Source organism: Cicer arietinum, chromosome 8, assembly GCF_000331145.2.
Source record: "Cicer arietinum cultivar CDC Frontier isolate Library 1 chromosome 8, Cicar.CDCFrontier_v2.0, whole genome shotgun sequence".
In the NCBI taxonomy this organism is placed as follows: domain Eukaryota; kingdom Viridiplantae; phylum Streptophyta; class Magnoliopsida; order Fabales; family Fabaceae; genus Cicer; species Cicer arietinum.
Window position 1 is genome coordinate 6,456,230 of NC_021167.2, and position 19,018 is coordinate 6,475,247.

At 29.7% G+C, this 19,018-nt stretch overlaps 2 protein-coding genes across 2 annotated transcripts; one reads left to right on the forward strand and one right to left on the reverse strand.

Moving 5' to 3' along the window:
• Window positions 1–2,926: 2,926 nt before the first annotated feature.
• LOC101492492 (leghemoglobin 6-like) lies at window positions 2,927–5,253 on the forward strand. Its single transcript, XM_004512194.4, has 4 exons — window positions 2,927–3,087; window positions 3,201–3,312; window positions 4,688–4,795; window positions 4,996–5,253. The coding sequence occupies exons 1-4, from the start codon at window positions 2,993–2,995 to the stop codon at window positions 5,122–5,124; spliced, it is 444 nt and encodes a 147-aa protein (XP_004512251.1). The 5' UTR covers window positions 2,927–2,992; the 3' UTR covers window positions 5,125–5,253.
• Window positions 5,254–15,682: 10,429 nt separating this feature from the next.
• On the reverse strand, window positions 15,683–19,012 carry LOC101492824 (G2/mitotic-specific cyclin-1). Its single transcript, XM_004512195.4, has 11 exons — window positions 18,917–19,012; window positions 18,694–18,808; window positions 18,551–18,607; window positions 18,316–18,361; window positions 18,064–18,219; window positions 17,816–17,941; window positions 17,430–17,519; window positions 16,970–17,191; window positions 16,673–16,771; window positions 16,398–16,576; window positions 15,683–16,105 (listed from the first exon to the last, which is right to left on the reverse strand). The coding sequence occupies exons 1-11, from the start codon at window positions 18,981–18,983 to the stop codon at window positions 15,958–15,960; spliced, it is 1,305 nt and encodes a 434-aa protein (XP_004512252.1). The 5' UTR covers window positions 18,984–19,012; the 3' UTR covers window positions 15,683–15,957.
• Window positions 19,013–19,018: the final 6 nt, after the last annotated feature.

A 19,018-nucleotide genomic window follows, 5' to 3' on the forward strand; every position in this document is an offset into this window, starting at 1 on the left:
TGATCAAGAATCCTTATGTGTTGTCTACAAACTTTTGTGCATAAAATTTGTTTCTTTCAAACATTTTAGGGATTAAGAATATATATAACTTTAAAAATCATGTTATGAGCCCTTATAATATTAAGAAGATTCTTTGAATATTATCTACGCATATTTTGGACAAAAAAATAAATTATCTTAAAAAAAGTAAATCTATTAAATAAGAGAAATTATATAATGAACAAATCATTTACGAAATTTAAAAATGAATAGATGGAAATAAAAACAACTAATAAAAAATAAAAAAGCAAAATGAGAAACAAATATTAACAAGTCATACTCAACAATCTCCACATAAATAAATATTAGTATCGTGACAACTTGGGTTACAAGTCTTGTTTAACAATGAGAAGTATGTAACAAGTTCAAGCCATGCTTGAACTTGGATATGATGATTGACTTGGTCAATATATTCATAACATTATTTTAATTATGGATATTTTTAAGTAATATTTCTTCATATGCAAATAGCTTTTTGATCTTGTGAAACATCACATCAATATGGTTTGTCCTGACGTGATACACAATTATTTGCCAAATAATAACATTTTAACTGCCATAGTACAACTGAATTCTGTCATGTTCAACATCCAATTCCCTCACTAATTTTATCAACCATAAAGTCTTTTTGACAACCTCAACTATTATCGTGTACTCTACTTCAATTGTAGACATAACCATTATATGTTGAATTGGCGATTTTCGACAGATAAATTCTTATGCAAGAGTAGAGACATATCTTGTCGTACAGCTTTTATCATTCATATTAGTCACATAGTCTAAATAAACATATCCCACACTTGAAGGATCAGTCCACTGTCAAACAAGATATCGTACCCATCAAGTACCTGAAAATCTACTTGACTATTTCTCAATGATGCTTAACTAACTTGTACATAAACTTACACCTTTTGCCAAATTTGGTCTAGTGCAAACCATAACATAAATTAAACTACCAAAAGCACTAACATAAGGAATCTTTGACACATACTCAACTTCTGCATCTATCATTGAACATAAATATAATAAAAATTTATAGTTATTCACCAATACAGTACTCACAATCTTAGCGTTACTCGTGTAATATTTGTGCGACACCTTTTCAACATAACTTTGCTAAGATAGCCATAATTTTTTTGCACTCATATCCCTTTAAATTTTCATGCAAATAATCTTGTTAACGTCACATGTGTCCTTCATGTCAAACTTCTTTTGCAACATGGTTTTCAGTTCATTTATGTCATGTAAATGATTTATAACAATCAACATATCATCAACATGCAGTAACAAAAAAAAAATTAATAATAAAAGACTCATTATCAAAGTTTCTACCATAAACACAACAATCATACTCACTTATGTTGTAGTCAATATGAAGCATATAGGAATCAAAGTATTTGTAGCACTGTCTTGAAGACTGCTTTAGACCATACAGAGACCTCCACGATCTACATACTAGTTTCCATTGTCTGATATCACTTAAATTATCTAACTGCTCCATGTAAATTTGTTTGTCTAGATTACTATGAAAAAAAGATTGTTTTCACATCCATCTACTCAAAATGTATTTTTCGACCAACTAACATGACCCTGATAGAAATGTGTTTAATGATTAGAGAGAATATCTCATCATAGTAAATTTCCTCCTACTGTGAGTACTTTTTTGTTACAAGATGAACCTTAAACTTCTCTCCTTTTTTTGTTATTGTTAGGTTCCTATTGTATACAATACTCCCACTTACAACCAATTTCTATTAAATATAAATTAAATTTAGGGTTTGATTGTATGTATTAAAAGTATAAAAACAAATATACATGAATATCCAATTATAATTTACTAGGTAGATATTTGTGAAAATATTTTAAAAATAAACTAACCTAGTTGACATTATGTTTTGATTTGATTTGATTGGCTACATATGTAAAAAAATTATATTATAACTAATCGCATAAAAATTAATCTCTTTAAATTATAATTGAAAAATTATTGTACTACATTTGTTTAACTTAAAAAAAATTTAAAAAGAAAATAAAAACAAAAATTGAGGGATATATACCTAATTTAGTAAAGAAAAAAGAAAGAAAAATAATGTCATTTTTTTTATGAGGGTGATTTTTTTGAAAATTATTTTCGATAGATTATTTTATTTTTAAAAAATATTTTGATTATGATAAAGAAACACTATAATTTTCACTTGTCTTACAAATATCTAAAAAATACAATTAAATTATTGAATATCGAAATTATTTATTTTTTAATTTGTAACAAACAAACTCTTTCTATTTCATTCAGATATCTCATGTATAAGCCCTTAATTGCTTCCTTTATATTATTATCCTTTTACAATTATTCACGTCTTTATTATATTGTAGAATTCTTCATTTTTTTTATGTCAAGAAATTTAACAAAATTATATCCCGACGAATGTTAATTAGTAAATAGTAACACAACCTTCGATTATATATATTTTTCCAATATTATTAATGCAAGAAGTTCAATGATGATTCTAACAATATGAACTATTATTTATTAATAGGGTCATCACGAGATTTTATTAAATAGAATAATAAAACATTCTTTTGGAAGAAAAATAATATAAAAGATGTTGCTACATGTTTACATTTTTCATTAGATTAATGATTACACAGATTAAATGAAAAAACAAAGTTATATTACAAGTATTTAGATTTTCTTAACCTTAATTAATTGTTTTTTATTAGTTTATGAAAAATATTCGTGTCTCTTAATAATGGCAATGGCCATCTCCACAAGCCAACATTCTTAAAAAAATCATATTAAATAAACTCCATCTTTTTTTTTTATTATATATAATTGATCCAACCTCTTTACACCTTCCTAGATTTCTATATAAACAAGTATTGAAAGTAAAATTATTACATTGCAAGATACAAATAACAAAAGAGAGAAACAAAGAAAAAGAAAAAGAGAAATATGAGTTTCACTGAGAACCAAGAGGCTTTAGTCAATAGCTCATATGAGTCCTTTAAACAAAACCTTCCTCACTATAGTGTTTTGTTCTACACTTTGTAAGTTTTCTCTCAAAATATTTATGGTCATGTTTTGTTTATGTAATTTGTGTTTAATTTAATTAATAAATATAGTGGAGTAAATTAACATGAGTAATTTAATTAAAATATAGTATATTGGAGAAAGCACCTGCAGCAAAGGAATTGTTCTCTTTTCTAAAGGACACATCTGGAGTACAGTATAGTCCAAAACTTCAATCTCATGCTGAAAAAGTTTTTGGATTGGTGAGTGCATTCTAAAATCAAACAAATTTTTTTCTTCATTTTATTATTCATTCAATGTTGGTGTTACTCTTAAAATTAATAACACACTAGTGGAAAATATAGATTTTACGTTGAAATATAGGTTCTACAACGATATATTATATATACGTGTATATTTTGTTTTTATTAAATTTTGATATTAGTTGTTTATTAATTAAATTTAATTTATATTCACAAACAATATGATTTTTTAAAACTATCAGACAATCACATTAGTTGGATTACTAGAAGTCTTAAAGTATGATCATATATAAAACATATAACTTAAAAGTTATAAAATTGAATTTTTGTGATTGATCGATAGTGTAATTTTTTTTACACCGATAATATATTGAAATTAATTTCTTATTAATATGATCCATATAATAGAATTACATAAATAGAGTTCAAAATAACAAGTAATTTTTAAGATTAGTTTTAAGGGTGACCACTACAAAAAAAACAAGTTTTTGTGGCGGTCAAAAACTCTCACAAAGGTAGAAAAACAGTCACAACAGACACATTTGTGAGGCAGCCACAAATAAGTCAGTCACAAAATTTTGTGGCGGTCAAAATAGTCACAAAAGCTGGTTTTTTTGTTACCATTTGTGAGGGTTTAAGTACTCACAAAATTGTGATGGAAAAGTCCGCCACAAAATTTGTGAGAGCTTAGACCGCCACAAATGTTAAAGCTATTAAAAAATTAAGTGTTTGTAGGGGTTAAGACCGCCACAAATTCTCCCTGAGGGTTTAGGCCGCCACAAAGGCCGACATGTGATAGCTTTTTTTTTTTAATCTTAGAAGATATGATAAATTCAACTATAATTAAGTTATACAATTGTGAAATTTCGAGTCAAAACGTCCAACTTAATAATATCGATATTTATTAATTGAGCTATGGTTTTACGACGACCATGTGATAGTCTATTATGTTTTAACTAATGGAATTTCATATTTGATCAAGCTTATATGACCAAAGTATATTTTGATCAATAGATCAAATCGCCAAAATATACTTCTTTGATCGTATATATAAACTTAAGTCTGCACCAACTCAAACCTATATTGGCTAATAACATTAAAATTTAGACGATTAATGGTTAGAGACCAAATGCAATGAAATATATACCGAATTCAATTTGCACAATTAAAATACAAAGGACTAAAATTGCATAACAATACATCCAAATGTATTGAATATATAACAAAAAAATAAGTCTTATTATATTTTAACTAGTTAAGATGAATGTTTAATTAAACTTTGAAGATGAATTAATATTTTTCTTCTTTATAATATAATCACATTTTAGTAATAAAAATAATATGTCATATGAAATTTATATTTTTTGAATTATAGGTGCACGACTCAGCTATTCAACTTCGAACAAAAGGAGAAGTAGCCTTGGGAGATGCTACATTGGGTGCCATCCACGTTCAGAAGGGAGTTGTTGATCCTCATTTTGTGGTATAAAAATATAAATAAATAACATTATAAGATACAATATTATTATATGCAAATATAATGAAATGGTATTTAAAAATATTTATTAGACTTATATATGAAAATAAATATGTTATTCAATAAATAATTTTTTTTAACATTAACCTATTTTTTAAGTGTAAAACCACTAATAATTTTTTTAATATATTTTTGTTGCTATATAGGTGGTTAAAGAAGCATTGCTGAAAACAATAAAGGAAGTGGCAGGAGACAAGTGGAGTGAGGAGTTAAGTACTGCTTGGGGAGTAGCCTATGATGGATTGGCAACCACAATTAAGAAAGCAATGAGTTGAAATTAGAGTCTTTTGTTATTATACAAAAGAATCTTTTCTTAAGAATAAGTGTAATAAATACAAATTATACCACACAAAAACTTGTAAAACAAGTTTCTATAATTAATAAATAAATACTATTTGAAATAATTAGTTAATATTGTTTGTGTTCAAATTAGTCAATAGATCAAACTCGAAATAAATTTAAAATTCGAACGAGTTCACTCTTAAGATTGATATGATATAAGTTCATCTCATATTCTCAATTTAAAAATCTTTGTAAAAATTGTTTCGTTTTTAATCTTGTAAATAAAAGGAAAAAAGAATCATATCGATTGGAAGAAAAATTCATCTAAATATAATGGAAGGACAAGAAAGATACACCTCTATATAGAATCTTTTGACCCTAATAAAATTATAACTATCCCTTATAAGTATATATTATTTTAAATTGAATTTTAATCGATTATTTACTATTTTTATGAAAGATAGAATTTTGCAAAAGTTGTGGAGAGAAAACTTGAACAAATGGGAAAATAGGAATAAAAATGACACTAATACTATTTTCTCCATCCTTTTTTTATAAGACGTAAATTTTATATTTATGTGTCCCTTAATATAATTATTAAGATCATTTTTTAAATTGAAATTTTATTAATGAATTCTTTTACAAAAATATCTCTATTTAATTCTCATTAAGTGTATACTCATTTTCTCCACTTATGATACTGATAATTATAGAAATACATGTAAAAATAAAATAAAACAATTTTAACAAATTTGATGTTCCAACTACTTTTTTACATGAATTTTGTCAAAAGAATCTTATAATAAAAAAACAAAGAGAATACATACGATGGAAACGACGAAAACTTAGTGATAAGAACTTTAAGAGTATGAAAATGATCTATATATTTAAAAAATCACGATGAACTTTATTTATTGTAATTTAATTTGTAATAATTTTTAATTTGAAATTGTAATAATTTTAATTTAGATTTAATTGATGTCATGTGCAAGTGAATATATTTTACTTATTTATATTTAGTTTATTTAAAAAAAATATAGTGTAAACTCAATATAGGTCTAGAAAATAGTGTCATTTATGACTCATTTAAGTTTAGACATAGTATTACCATAATATATGTGTTTGTAAAATTATTGAGACAAATTTAAAATGAATTAGAATTTTTCGAATGTAAATTGTGGAGTGAACTAAATCTCTTTTTTAAATTTTTAGATTAAAATTTAATTCAATCTTATCAATAAATTCATTTTTTTATGGCGATTCTTCATTTACTTATCAATTAATTGTAACATTTTTTCCATCTAATCCATTTTTTTTTTACCATTTTTTTTAAAAAAAATCGCCTAGTACATCATTTATCTATTGGGAAATCATCCTAAATCCACGTCATTTAATATCAATTTGATAACATTCTGTATTTATTTTACCTACAAAATTCACCTACATTAAATACGACACGTAGTCCACAACAAATTCGAATCCACACAGTAACATGTCACAATCGTTTCGAGCATGACAATAAGATAAAAGTGGTTGGTGAGACTGAGTTGGTGTGATTAGGAAAGAGGGAGTGAAGTTTGCTTCTTGCTTCATTTTACTTAAATAAATATTGTTGTTATTATTACATTCTTCTTTCTTTGGACTTCAACTTTGCGTTTTTCCAAACCTGGCGGCGCTCTACCAAACCTCAAATTAGATATTAGTAACATCCAACTCAACTTAGGATTAGAATATTCTCTATTTTTCATTTTTTTATCATAGTTTTAAGACTATGAAAATATTAATGTGATTTAATAAGATTAAATATTTTTAATATATCTCAAAGCATTACAAAATTATACTAATAGAGATGAGAAATTGATAGAGAAAATAATTACATATCTTAACTCCTCGTTAAGATATGTCTTATCTTATTTTCATTCTACTTGAAAAATAATATGTTTATTAAAATCTAAATGTAAGATATAGTCTAAAGAGTTGACGCGGTCAAAATTTAGAGAATCAAAGTTTGGTGATAGCGAGACATTTCAAAAAATTAGAAAATGATAAGTTTGGATATTTGATAAAGTTAAAATAGGATTTAGAAGTTCTTCAAATAAAATAAAATAAATATTTCTTTATACCTAAACAGGAAAATGATAAAGTAAGAGATGTTTCTACATTAAAATGATGGAGGATTATTGACTTTTGAAAATAATGAGAAAATTCAAATTAAAGGAACATATATCATAGGTAATAAAGAATCTATTAAGATCCAGAATGTTCAATATATAATGTTTGATACCTAACTTGCTAACATATGTTAACTTTGCGATATTTCGAAGTTATATGCAAACCAATTATATGTGAGGTAGAATAATCATCCTTGAGAAGTACATTTTTCTCTAGATCAAGGAAAAAAAGAATTTATATGTCTTACACTTAGATGAATTATGTTTTATGTCCACATTGAGAAGGACCAATGAATTTGGCACTAGAGGGTTGGTCATATGTGTTTGAACATTGTCTCAAAATTATCTATATCTGACCTATCAAAAGGTCTTCCAAAGATCATTTTTAAAAAAGGATAAGATATGTGAAGTTTGTGATAAAGGAAAACAAGCCAAAAGTAGTTTTTACTCAAAAAAATACAATTTCAATAAATAAACATCTTAAACTTCTTCACATTAATCTTTTTGGCTCTGTCAAAACTGCAAGTCTGAGTGGAAAGAAATATAGTTGAAAATATGCTACAAAGATTTAAAAATATACTACATAAGTATAAAAAAAAATTATTCACAACTTTGAAATTAAACTCACAAATTAGAATAATAAAACCTAATTGTAGGTTCGATCATTTTATTTTCATCAATTCTTTGAATTAACCCATCTATTTTAAAATTCAACAGTTTTGATCACTCTCTTAAATTTTTCAACTAAAAAATGGTGATGTGACATATTTTAAATGAAGTGACTTATGATGTGATGATGTTCACATATTAATACTCATAAAATTGCAATAAAACACTCAAAAACCTTTAGTTTCAACTTAAAAAAGATTCATTTTTGTAATTAATTAATAATATATAAATAATTAATCCATTCAGATAATTCTAGATATGAAATTGTATGTCATGTAATTTAAAATATGTTAAATTATTATTTGTTTAGTTAAAAAAATATGAGAAGAAGACAAAAACTATAAAATTTTATAATATGATGACTAATTCTAAATTTGGTGAAAATAAAGAATCCAACAATGCAATTAAACCAAATAATAGTTATAAGGAGTTTGTCATCCTAAGATATATTGTGGAGTCAAAATCTCTTTTAATGTTTTGAATATTACAAACTACATTATTATTATTATTATTGATGTTTTCAAGATTACAAATTATAGGATTAAGATAATTATGATCTTATGTGTTTTCTGACTTGTGTACTTTGAGTGTTTTTACCTGTTATCCTCCCTGAGAAGCTTACCTCATAAAAATCATAAATTCTTACACTGAATTTGATAAATTATCAACAAAAAAGAACCTCAATAAAAGTACATGGACCAAAAATTATCATAAAAACTCTGAAGAAGTTGACAAATGTTATTACTAAAATTTAAGGATGGATATTCACTTAATGTCTTTTTCATATTTAGAAAGTGCAACGGCCATAAAAGTCTAAAAAGACAAATTTGGTGTACTAATGAGATATGCACAATGTTTAAGACTCTTAAGTAAGAGCTTTGACACATATGGGTTTATAACTATGTGCTATATATTATCTCTAATATTTCTCTCTTATAATTTGAGGGTGGTTTTACTAAGATGTGTTTGTCAAATATTCTGAGCTTGTTACAGAGGATTAGAAATTTAGTGGCAAAAAGAGGTTTTGTTAAGGCATATGTCTATTGATCTTGAGATAAAACATGAGAGACAATGATACTTTTATTCAACACCTTTTCTCTAACAAAGAAGATATCAAGTTTCATGTGCTTGGTACGATAGTGAAAAGTTAGATTATGTGCAAGAGAAACAATGCTTAAGTTGTCGCATAGAAGTTGAGGAGTTTTGAACTTGCAATGAAGCTCAGTCAATAATGACTCTATCCAAATAATTTATGTTGCAAGTTGTGCCAATCTCATGTACTTTGCCTTTGTTGTTGAGTGTGCAACTAAAGGTTGTTTCTTGGACCACCAAGAAATAAAAATAGGGCACAAGTACACACAAGTCCCTGAATTGGACCTATGATCATCTGGATCTGATGCCCAGTTTGCGTCATAGAAGGCTATCAAGGACAGAGTTTGATGCATAGGTGTTTCTTGAAGAAGAATACCATGATGCAGGGTACCATTTAGATAACACGTGATCCTTTTGACTATCTTCCAGTGGTCTTCAAGGGATTGAGAAAAAAATTGGCTTACTTTATTGACATATAATGATATCTCTTGTGTATTAAATGTTTCATACTACAATGCTCCTACAATAGAGCGAAATTGGGTTGGATTAGACACATTATCATACCCAAACTTGGAAAGATTGCTACTGGACACCATTGGTGTTAACATTCCCTTTGGATTCTCTATATGTACCTTGGCCAATAAGTTACGTATATATTTGGGGTGTGAGAGAGGTTAGAAACCATTTGGTAAGTGAGTCACCTCAATTCAAGGAAATAATCCAAGCTTTCCAGTTGTTTGAGTGCAAATTCATAAGGTTTGGTAATGAGTCGTTGAATTTGGGGTATATAACTCATAGTAAGAATGATATCATCAACGTAAACGAGTCATTAATGTAAACGATGTGGATTGTAGAATGAAGAGGCTAGGATCACATTTACTAGCAATGAAGTCATACTGAATGAGAGAACTTTTAAGTCTGTCAAACCATGTCCTTAGGGCCTGTTTTAGGCCAATAATGTTTTGTTAAGCTTACACACCAATGTTTTGTCTTAAGCCTCAAAATATGGAGGTTGCACATGTATACTTCTTCTTCTAATACACCATTTAAAAATGCAGTAGTTACATTAATTTATTGAATGGGCCATTTGTTGAGACTATAATAGTAAGAACAGTACGAACAGTGACAAGTTTTACTACAAGGAAAAATTGTTTCAATGAAGTCAGATCCATTTTGTTGATGAAATTCCCATTCCACAAGACATGCTTTATGTTGAGATAAAATATATCTTCAATGTTTTAATGATAACAAAATTATTTAAAGATTAAGGACTCTGATTATATGTGTTATCTAATGAGTCCACTTGAGTGTATTATCTTAAAACATGTTATTAAAAATTCTGATCAGATGAAAGTTTATCCTCTGAGTGAGGATGATTCTGCATTTAGCTTAAGCGTCTCAAATATCCAAAAATAATCAAAAAGAGCAAAAAGGACAATCAACTGTGAATTATAAATATTAAAAGTACTAATTTAAACATGTACAAATCCTAGAGGGCAGCACAAAACTGAGGATCAACCATGTTCATTAGTTATCCTCATAAGGCACACTACTCCAAACTGTTGGGAAAAGGAAAAATATAAAGAAATAGTCACATCCAGAGGAAATAAAGAGTTCATTCTCATATTGATCGAATTTGAAGATAGACCACGTGTACTCATCCTCTTAGTGTACTGAAAACGAGGACAAAGTTGGAAGAGCAATTTTGGATTTCCAAATAAAATTAAAGGGCAATTTTCTAAATCTCCAACGGATATATTTTGTTGCATCTCATTTTTGAAGCTTCATGACTTGTATAAATTGAGATGATCTCATCTTCAGAAGATCATGAAAATCAATTCACAATCAAATATTAAAGTTGTGCTAAAACATTCTCATCACTCCCTGAATATACTTTCTACAAATCTTAAATATAGATTTGGATCATTCTTTTTGAAAGTATATTTCAGTTTTAGTTATTAAGATCCATTCATAAAAATCTTCAAAACATGTATATCATCAAGAACATCATCAAAGGATATGCCTTCAAAACATGTATATAAGGTCAGTGAGACAAGAAGATAAATTGTTTATGTAAGCCTGGTGAGGTTAAGATAATACGTAGTGAAAAGAACATCATCAAAGGATATGCCTTTTTGATCCATAAAGAAAATACTCACAAGTGAATGATGACTAGACGTCACCTACTTTGGGTGAACCAGTATAAATATGTGTGTGTCTTCAGTTCTAAACATATATCCTCTAAAATTTATCTATCATCCTCACATGGAGGATACCCATTTGAAAATAAAATTTGAAAAAGAGAAATCACTATTCAACCCCTTTTCTAGTGATATTTTAGTTACTTCTCCTTATACTTATTATTTCTAAACACACATTTATACCATATAGGTTTACGACTAGAAGGTGGGGAAACCAAAGATCAAGTGTTATTTTGAATGAGGGCAACATATTCAGTTTTCATTTATGCTAGCCATTGTGGAGCAACAAGGTCTTCTTGTACAATGGGTAGGTTCTAGGTGTGTGAGAATAAGAGTACGGTATAACCTTGGCAAGAAAATTCCATTATTTTCTCTAGTTTGCATAGGATGAGTATTTTTTATGATGGATTCTGATAGGAATATATTAAGCGCATAAGCTGTTGTCCTAGAAGTAGCACTAGGAATTGGGTCTGGAGAAAGATAAATGTTGGGGGAGAGAGTTACATGTCTAGGTGTAGAAGTCCTTGAAATTGAAACAAGGGTAGAAATAGGCTTGTGTGATGAAGTACGAGATGAAGATGGATTTAGCAGTGCTAAGGAATCAGAAGTAGATGGACTTAAATTATTAATATTGTTTATAGTGATGGGATTTGGAGGCACAAATTGTGTAACTTGTTGAGGCAACCATGATGATGGAGTTGATGGTACTTGTGATGAAATTGATGATTTAGAAAACAACTCAGAGTAAGGGTACCTTGTTTCATTGAATAAAACAAAATTTGAGATGTAAATCATCCCATCATAACTTAGACATTCATACCCCTTGTATGATGAAGAATATCCCATGGATACACACTCTTAGAATCTAAATGCAAGTTTTTTAGGGCTGTATTTTCTTAAGAGTTGAAAGTAGACACAACCAACTACCTTCAGATCCTTGTTACTTTGATGCTTGTGTAGTAGAAGAAAATGAGGGGACACATTGTTAAGAATAGGTATTGGTAGGCAATTGATGAGGAATGCAACAGTAATAAACGCATGCTCCAAAAATTTGAAAGGAAATTCAGTTTGTGCCAACAATGTGAGACCAGTATTCGCTAAGCTCCTATGCTTTCTCTCAACCAATGCATTATGATAATGAGTGTGTGGACAGGTAAAACCATGCATAATTCCCAAATCAACAAGATATTTGGTGAAAGGACAAAATTAACCCCTCCATCACTTTGAACAGTTTGGTTTTACCGTTAAATCGCAATTCCACCATAGATTTAAATTGCTTGAATTGTGCTAACATATGCAATAGGTAAAACGTACAATAAACCATATTTGTCTCAAATTTATTGACATGCAAATTGGAATCTAAGTAAAGGGGATTTTCAAACTTGTAGAGTCCATCTACTCCAACACTTCCCTTTTGCAAGACTTCTGAAGAAGCCTGTAATTTCACAATACAAAAGGTGAGGTGAAATTCAAAGAAAACTCCATTATCACGTGCAAATTTACTAACACTAATTAAGTTTTTGGCTATAGATGGAACAACTAAAAGATTCTTGACTATAACATTGGTGTTAGGATGAGTTGAAGAAGGAAAATGCATGTTGTCTACTGAGTTTATGGACAAACCTTGACCATTGCCTATAAGTACATGATCAGATCTAGGTAAAGAAACTGCATCTCCCAAATTGGAGGCATCATGTGTGATATGATGAAATTGGTAGTGGGAATGAATGGACGGTGGTACTTATTCCCCAGGTACCGGATTCGATTTCTACGAAAGACAAAAACTCGTTATTTCCTACGGAGAGGAAAAAGGGAGCGAGAATGTCGTGATTAACAGTGTCGGTAATGGTAAGGGTCGGGTTGTTACAGTCTGGATACACCATTGATTGTTGAAACCAAAATCAACACCAGTAAGAAGAGCATCATGATGGAAAGAACGTGGATTAACAAGTATAGGGTTGGGGCAACCAAATTGAGGTGGAATTGGAGATCGTTGTTGCATCAAGAATAGGCATCATGACCAAACTTGTGGCAAATCTGACATTGTACACAACCATTACGACCACTGCGAGAGCCATAGCCTTGATAATAGGAGTTATTTGCATTCACATGACTCATACCAGAAGGAAATTTAGGGTTTTTAGGTAGTTGGGACAAAATATTTGTCGCCGAATTCGCAGACAAGGCTTATCAATGGTATCTTAGAGCTTTTTTTTTAATCTGGTCATGTGCCTATCAATGGCTTCGTCGAATCCATTTCTTGGCTCCTTAAGAACTTTTCCTTCTTCTCTTGTCAGATTCTCATATATCACCTATATTAAGCTTGATCATAAGAACTTCAAGCAATGTAAACAAAAAGTTGATGGAATGATTTATGGTCACAAGCTTCAAAAGTTCATCACTAAACCTTTAGCTCCAATGCGATTCTTGACAGAAATTGATCGCACTAAAAATCACACCAATCCTCAATTTCTGGAGTGGGAGCAACAAGATGCTCTCGTTTGTACCTGGATTCTTTCAACAATTTATGATTTGATCCTCAGGCAACTTGTTGATTGTCCCTATTCATGGCAGATTTGGAAAGAAATTCATCATGTCATTTATACGTTACTCACAACCAGGGCACGTCAACTTAGATCTGAATTGTGCAGTCTCACTAAAGGAGATCTTAAAATTAATAAGTTCATCCTTCATGTTCATACTATGAATGAATCTTTAATCTCCATTGGAGATCATGTTCCTCATCGAAATCGTTCTTGAAGCCCTACCTGAAGATTACAATCTTGTAGTTGTTTTTGTCTCTAGCAAAGAAGATTTGTGTTCGTTGGACGAACTCGAGTCGTTTCTACTCGCACGTGTGATGTGCCTTGAGAAGAACAAGAGACCTCTAGCTGTCGTTAACCTCGCTTAGACACCTTCATAAGCCTTGCTGTGAATTCGACGACAAATTTGTCGTCGCAACTACCTCTGATCCCTAATTTCTCCTTTGATACCATGTTAAAGTTAAGAACAACTGAAAGTAAACATATAGAATGAAACGAGATTGAGAGAGAAATTGATCTAATATGAAAACTGATTTTATTAGATTGAATTGTTTAAATGATTACAATAGTGTGATCTTTATTTATAGATAAAGATCATTGTAGCTGAATCTTTGAATCTAAATGAATTGACACTATATTGATAACTAATCTATACTAATTGAATCTAACAACCTCCAAAAGAATATTCTAGAAGCTTCAATTAGTTAGAAGCTACTATTATTAAGTAATAGCTTTGACACGTGTGGGTTTATAACCATGTGCTATATATTACTTCTAATAGTAACAATCATCCTCATACTCAACTTAATTTGAGGACATGCTAAATTAGTCATCCTCACAACATGAACATAAGTCCTCAACAAAATGACTAGACAACTCAACAAGTCCCAAACGATAATTTTATGTTGGTCCATAATTTTAAAGCTCCAAGACATCTCTATAAATACACAAGTCCTCAACTTCAAACAATAAGAGAATCACTTGTAAAAAAATATCCAAGGTATTCAAAGTTCATCATCATTCTCTTCATTCAACATCATTCTCGGAGGATCAACTTTATTGAATGCAATATATTACTACCTTATCTTAGTGAATGGTAAATTGATATGTGATATATACAATATTATCTTAGTGAGTGGTAAATTAATCTCAAACAATGAAACACATTTTCAATTTGTATCCTCAAGTTCATAAAAACTTGAGTAATTGTATAAGTCTCGTGAGACTGGTAAAATACAATGTTAGCTCTAGAGAAGTTAAAAAGAAATACATAGTAGAAGATGTGCGGAATGGAGGACAATTTTTTGGAACACTAGTGAAAATTCAAATGAGATTAGACCTACATTTAGACCTACATTTGGTGAGCCACTATAAAATGGGTTTGAATCATCCCACATTGATATTGCATTTTAATTCACAGACTCTGCACATTTATCAACAAAATGAATACTCTGAACAAACTATCAACTTCATCACTAAATTTTTGTTCATAATCAAATTATCAACTTCAAAATGAATACTCTGAACAAACTATCAACTTCATCATCAAATTATCATACTTATGGCAAAAAGGAAAGAAGAAAATATTAATTCTTCGGTGGACACAAGAATTTAGACAAATATTTAGGCACGAAAAAATGTTTCTTTTATAATTTTAAAATTATATATTATTTAATTATTATTTTCTCTAACTTTTTTTTCTGTTATCTATGTAACTCAACTAATATGATTCAATCTACACGGATTCATTGATGAACAAAATTGAGAAGCAAATTACAAGAAATTTCCATAACTACAAGTTACAAGAAATCTCTTCCAACAACAATTTTGATAGTGTGAGGATTCCATGATATGATTGAAAATTAATCAAAATACTTGGAGAATTATTGAAAACTTTGTATATATTTCTTCCATTATTATGTTCAATGGGAACATCAGAAATACAGTTTAAATTTTTTAAAATTCTGTTCAATCAGAACATTACAGAGAAATAACAAGAGAACATATAAGTAAAACACTGAGGATTTTAGAATCCTATAAATGATTTCCCTCCCCCCATTGCAACCCAAGTTGCTTGTATGTGCAACTTCTTAACCCAATTATGAAAGTCAATGTTTGTTTCCATTAGTAGCTAACCTATTCATGGCCTGCTACAACAACTTGTTCTCCAGAAGAAAACTTGCTGGTTCACATTTTGCAGTATAGTTAAACTTAGATGTGCAATACTTCCTATGTGCCCCTGTGAGTTTCCCTGTCCCAGCCTTCTGATGAAAACCAACCATTAATGCAGAGCACTCTCTGTAAGTCACAAACAAGTAGTACATACATCATCATTAAGCATATAAATAAATGAAAATAAAAACCACTAAAGTTTAATTAAAGGCTATGTCCAACACTAATTGTGTAACATAATTTTTGTAAGTACATCTAGTCATATCTCATGATGATGTCACTTTGTTATATATCTCAACAAATATCTATACGTGAAATATGATTGGATGTACAATTATTTTACACCCACAAATAGTCTTTGAACTTGAAGAAGAACTATTAGATTAGTTTAGTTGGAACATGAAAAACTTGAACTTACAATAGTTGATCTTCTGAGTAGTTGGAGTGCCATTCACATGTCTTACTCCACTGTTTGACACCATAAATGGTGCATTGAGCTGTATAAACAGCGGCTGCGGCTAGCTGAGATGGAGGGAACTTCAGCATTTCATATTCTACAAGAGATAGCTCAACCAAGAAGAAAGCTAGCATTTCAAGCTGTTCATTGTGAGGAATATAGCAAAACAAAATTAGTAATTATGATTTTGCTAGTGTGATGAAAAAAAAATATTAGGCAGAATTATGAGTACTGACTTTTTTGTCTGCTTGAGCTGCCTTTAGGAACCTTCTAATGAAAACATATGCGGTTGGCACAGATATGTTAAACTTCAAAGTATTCACCATAATCTTTTCCTGCAAAATTTTGCACAAAGATCTCAATTACTTGTGATCAGGGTTTTAAAAAAATGTCTGCAAACGCAATATATAAAGGTTTTATATGTCTCTCCTATCACAGAAATAGCAAAGTATCTTCTGCAATTTTAAACCTTGCAATGACAAATGCTATAAATGTAAAGGTTGTCACAATATAAGCGAGCAAACAAATGTTACCATTTCCAGAACTTCTTTTCGGTTGTATGCTCTGTCAGATATAAGAATTAGATCTCCAACCACAGGCACAGAAACTTCTTCATACTTGCATGCCACAAGCATTGCCACTAGGCCAACCAACTGAAGCTTCTTTCTAATCACTGACTGCTTTTCCAAAAATCTGTCTATAAGGTTAATTGTGAGAAACAATGTCTCATGCATGAGGTCGAATTTGTCATGCACCTGAAAGGTTCAAGCAAACCAAGTTAGCATTAACAATATTTCGGAGGAATTGAAAATTAATGATCTTATTAATGATGATTAGTTATATAGTTATAGAACTGGGCACGCAGAGTTTACTACACTCACACACAGTGCTCACCGTGTGGTGTTTAAAACTAATGATAAAAACATTTAATCCAAGAGGCAAGTTATTAGCAAATTGCAAGGCATAGTGATTAAGAAAGAGCATTGAATATACCTCAATCAGCCAGTCAACCAGTATGGCCCTCATCCTTTCATTAATGTCAAATTGCTGTGCCATATAATTTGGTGAGACACAGCTAGTATTCTGCATATAATTAATGCTGTTAGTTATTGAAATCTCATTGGAAAGCATTGCCATATTTTAATTCTGAAATCAATTTAGATTTCCAAAATTATAAAAGTGAAATATGTTCTAATTAGTGAGAGAATTCAGGAGTATAAATTGGTTTACGCTGATTCAATATAATGAATAATGTTTTGAATTTATTATAAGAGAAAACACAATAAATGCTTCTATTGAAAAATTAGAACTGAACCTTGAAATAAAAAAATAAAAAAAATAGAAAGACAAATGTTCCAAACTATTGATTCCAAATGTACCTCAACTTTTCTGTAGTAAGCATAAAGATCTTCAATATATTCAACGACTGCAAGAGGGTTATTTGCATCAGAGGTATCAATGTCTAAAACAGGCTCTTCCATAATATCCTCCATCTCAACTTCCTCCTATAATATAAAAGCCAATTATTTGACAGTCACCAACTAAAATTTGAAATGGATTTAAAATTTAAAATTTGAAATTAAATTATATTAAATTTAATAAATAAAACAACTCATTGAAGAAATACCATCTGATCTGATTCACTATGCTGCATTGGTTCTGTATGCTCTAAAGCCATTGGCACTGGCTGGTCTTCCACTGGCTTGTGTTCATCATCAACAAATATAAACTCTCCAAATCCATTAGGATTCGAATTCTCCAAGTTTGACCTTTTGGTAGTTCCCTATTAAAAAATTAACCCCAAAACTCAAAATCTCAGTCAAAAGGTAAGAATCAGTACAATGCAGCAAAATTTCAACAAAGGAATAAAAGATTCTACCTCAGCCTGAGTTTTTTGTGTGCCAGCAATTTTTGCAGCAAACCTCCTAAATTAACAGCAAATCAAGATAAATCCATCATATTATCAAAACTTGCATTGAAATAACACAACAATTTCATAATTCCTGATTTGGTTTCTAAGAGAACAAAAATCAAACACTTTTCATTGTCTTTTTTGTGGTCAACAAAGAAAACAATTCAAATCACACAAAAGGGTCTAATCATCAAATCCTCACCTAGTGATGGGTCGATGAACCGGATCTGCTTGCTTCTTTTCATAAACCTCATTTTTTCTGTAATTCCACAAAACAAAAACAAAAAAATTCAAAACCAAAACCAAAAACAAAATAAATTCACCAGATTCTGATTGAAAATTTACTCTGACAATGCTCTCTTGTTAACAACACAGGGATAAGATCTTCCTTCCACAACCAGATTCTGATTAATCACGCTTAACGCTCTTCTGTTTTGCCCAACCTTTCTAGAATCCAACCCTATATCATAAATCAAAAAAATTAAAAAAAAATTCAACACCCATGTTGAAATCTTCAATCTTTTAAATCAAAATCAAAACCCATCAACCATGAAATCCATCAACAAACCTTGAAAATTTGTTGGGTTGTTGATTGAGTTCGAGATAGAACTCTTCTGATCACAAACCTTCTTCATCTTCTTTTTGAGAATGAATGAAAAATCAACCCACA

What these genes read in the sequence shown, in the direction of transcription:
- LOC101492492 (XM_004512194.4), top strand. Translation starts at nt 2,993, where the DNA reads ATGAGTTTCACTGAGAACCAAGAGGCTTTAGTCAATAGCTCATATGAG. An exon ending in CTGAAAAAGTTTTTGGATTG is followed by an intron (nt 3,313 to 4,687) that starts GTGAGTGCATTC and finishes TTTGAATTATAG; the next exon opens with GTGCACGACTCAGCTATTCA. An exon ending in TTGTTGATCCTCATTTTGTG is followed by an intron (nt 4,796 to 4,995) that starts GTATAAAAATAT and finishes GTTGCTATATAG; the next exon opens with GTGGTTAAAGAAGCATTGCT.
- LOC101492824 (XM_004512195.4), bottom strand. Translation starts at nt 18,983, where the DNA reads ATGAAGAAGGTTTGTGATCAGAAGAGTTCTATCTCGAACTCAATCAAC. An exon ending in CAACCCAACAAATTTTCAAG is followed by an intron (nt 18,809 to 18,916) that starts GTTTGTTGATGG and finishes TTTATGATATAG; the next exon opens with GGTTGGATTCTAGAAAGGTT. An exon ending in GAAAAGAAGTTCTGGAAATG is followed by an intron (nt 16,772 to 16,969) that starts GTAACATTTGTT and finishes AAAATTTTGCAG; the next exon opens with GAAAAGATTATGGTGAATAC.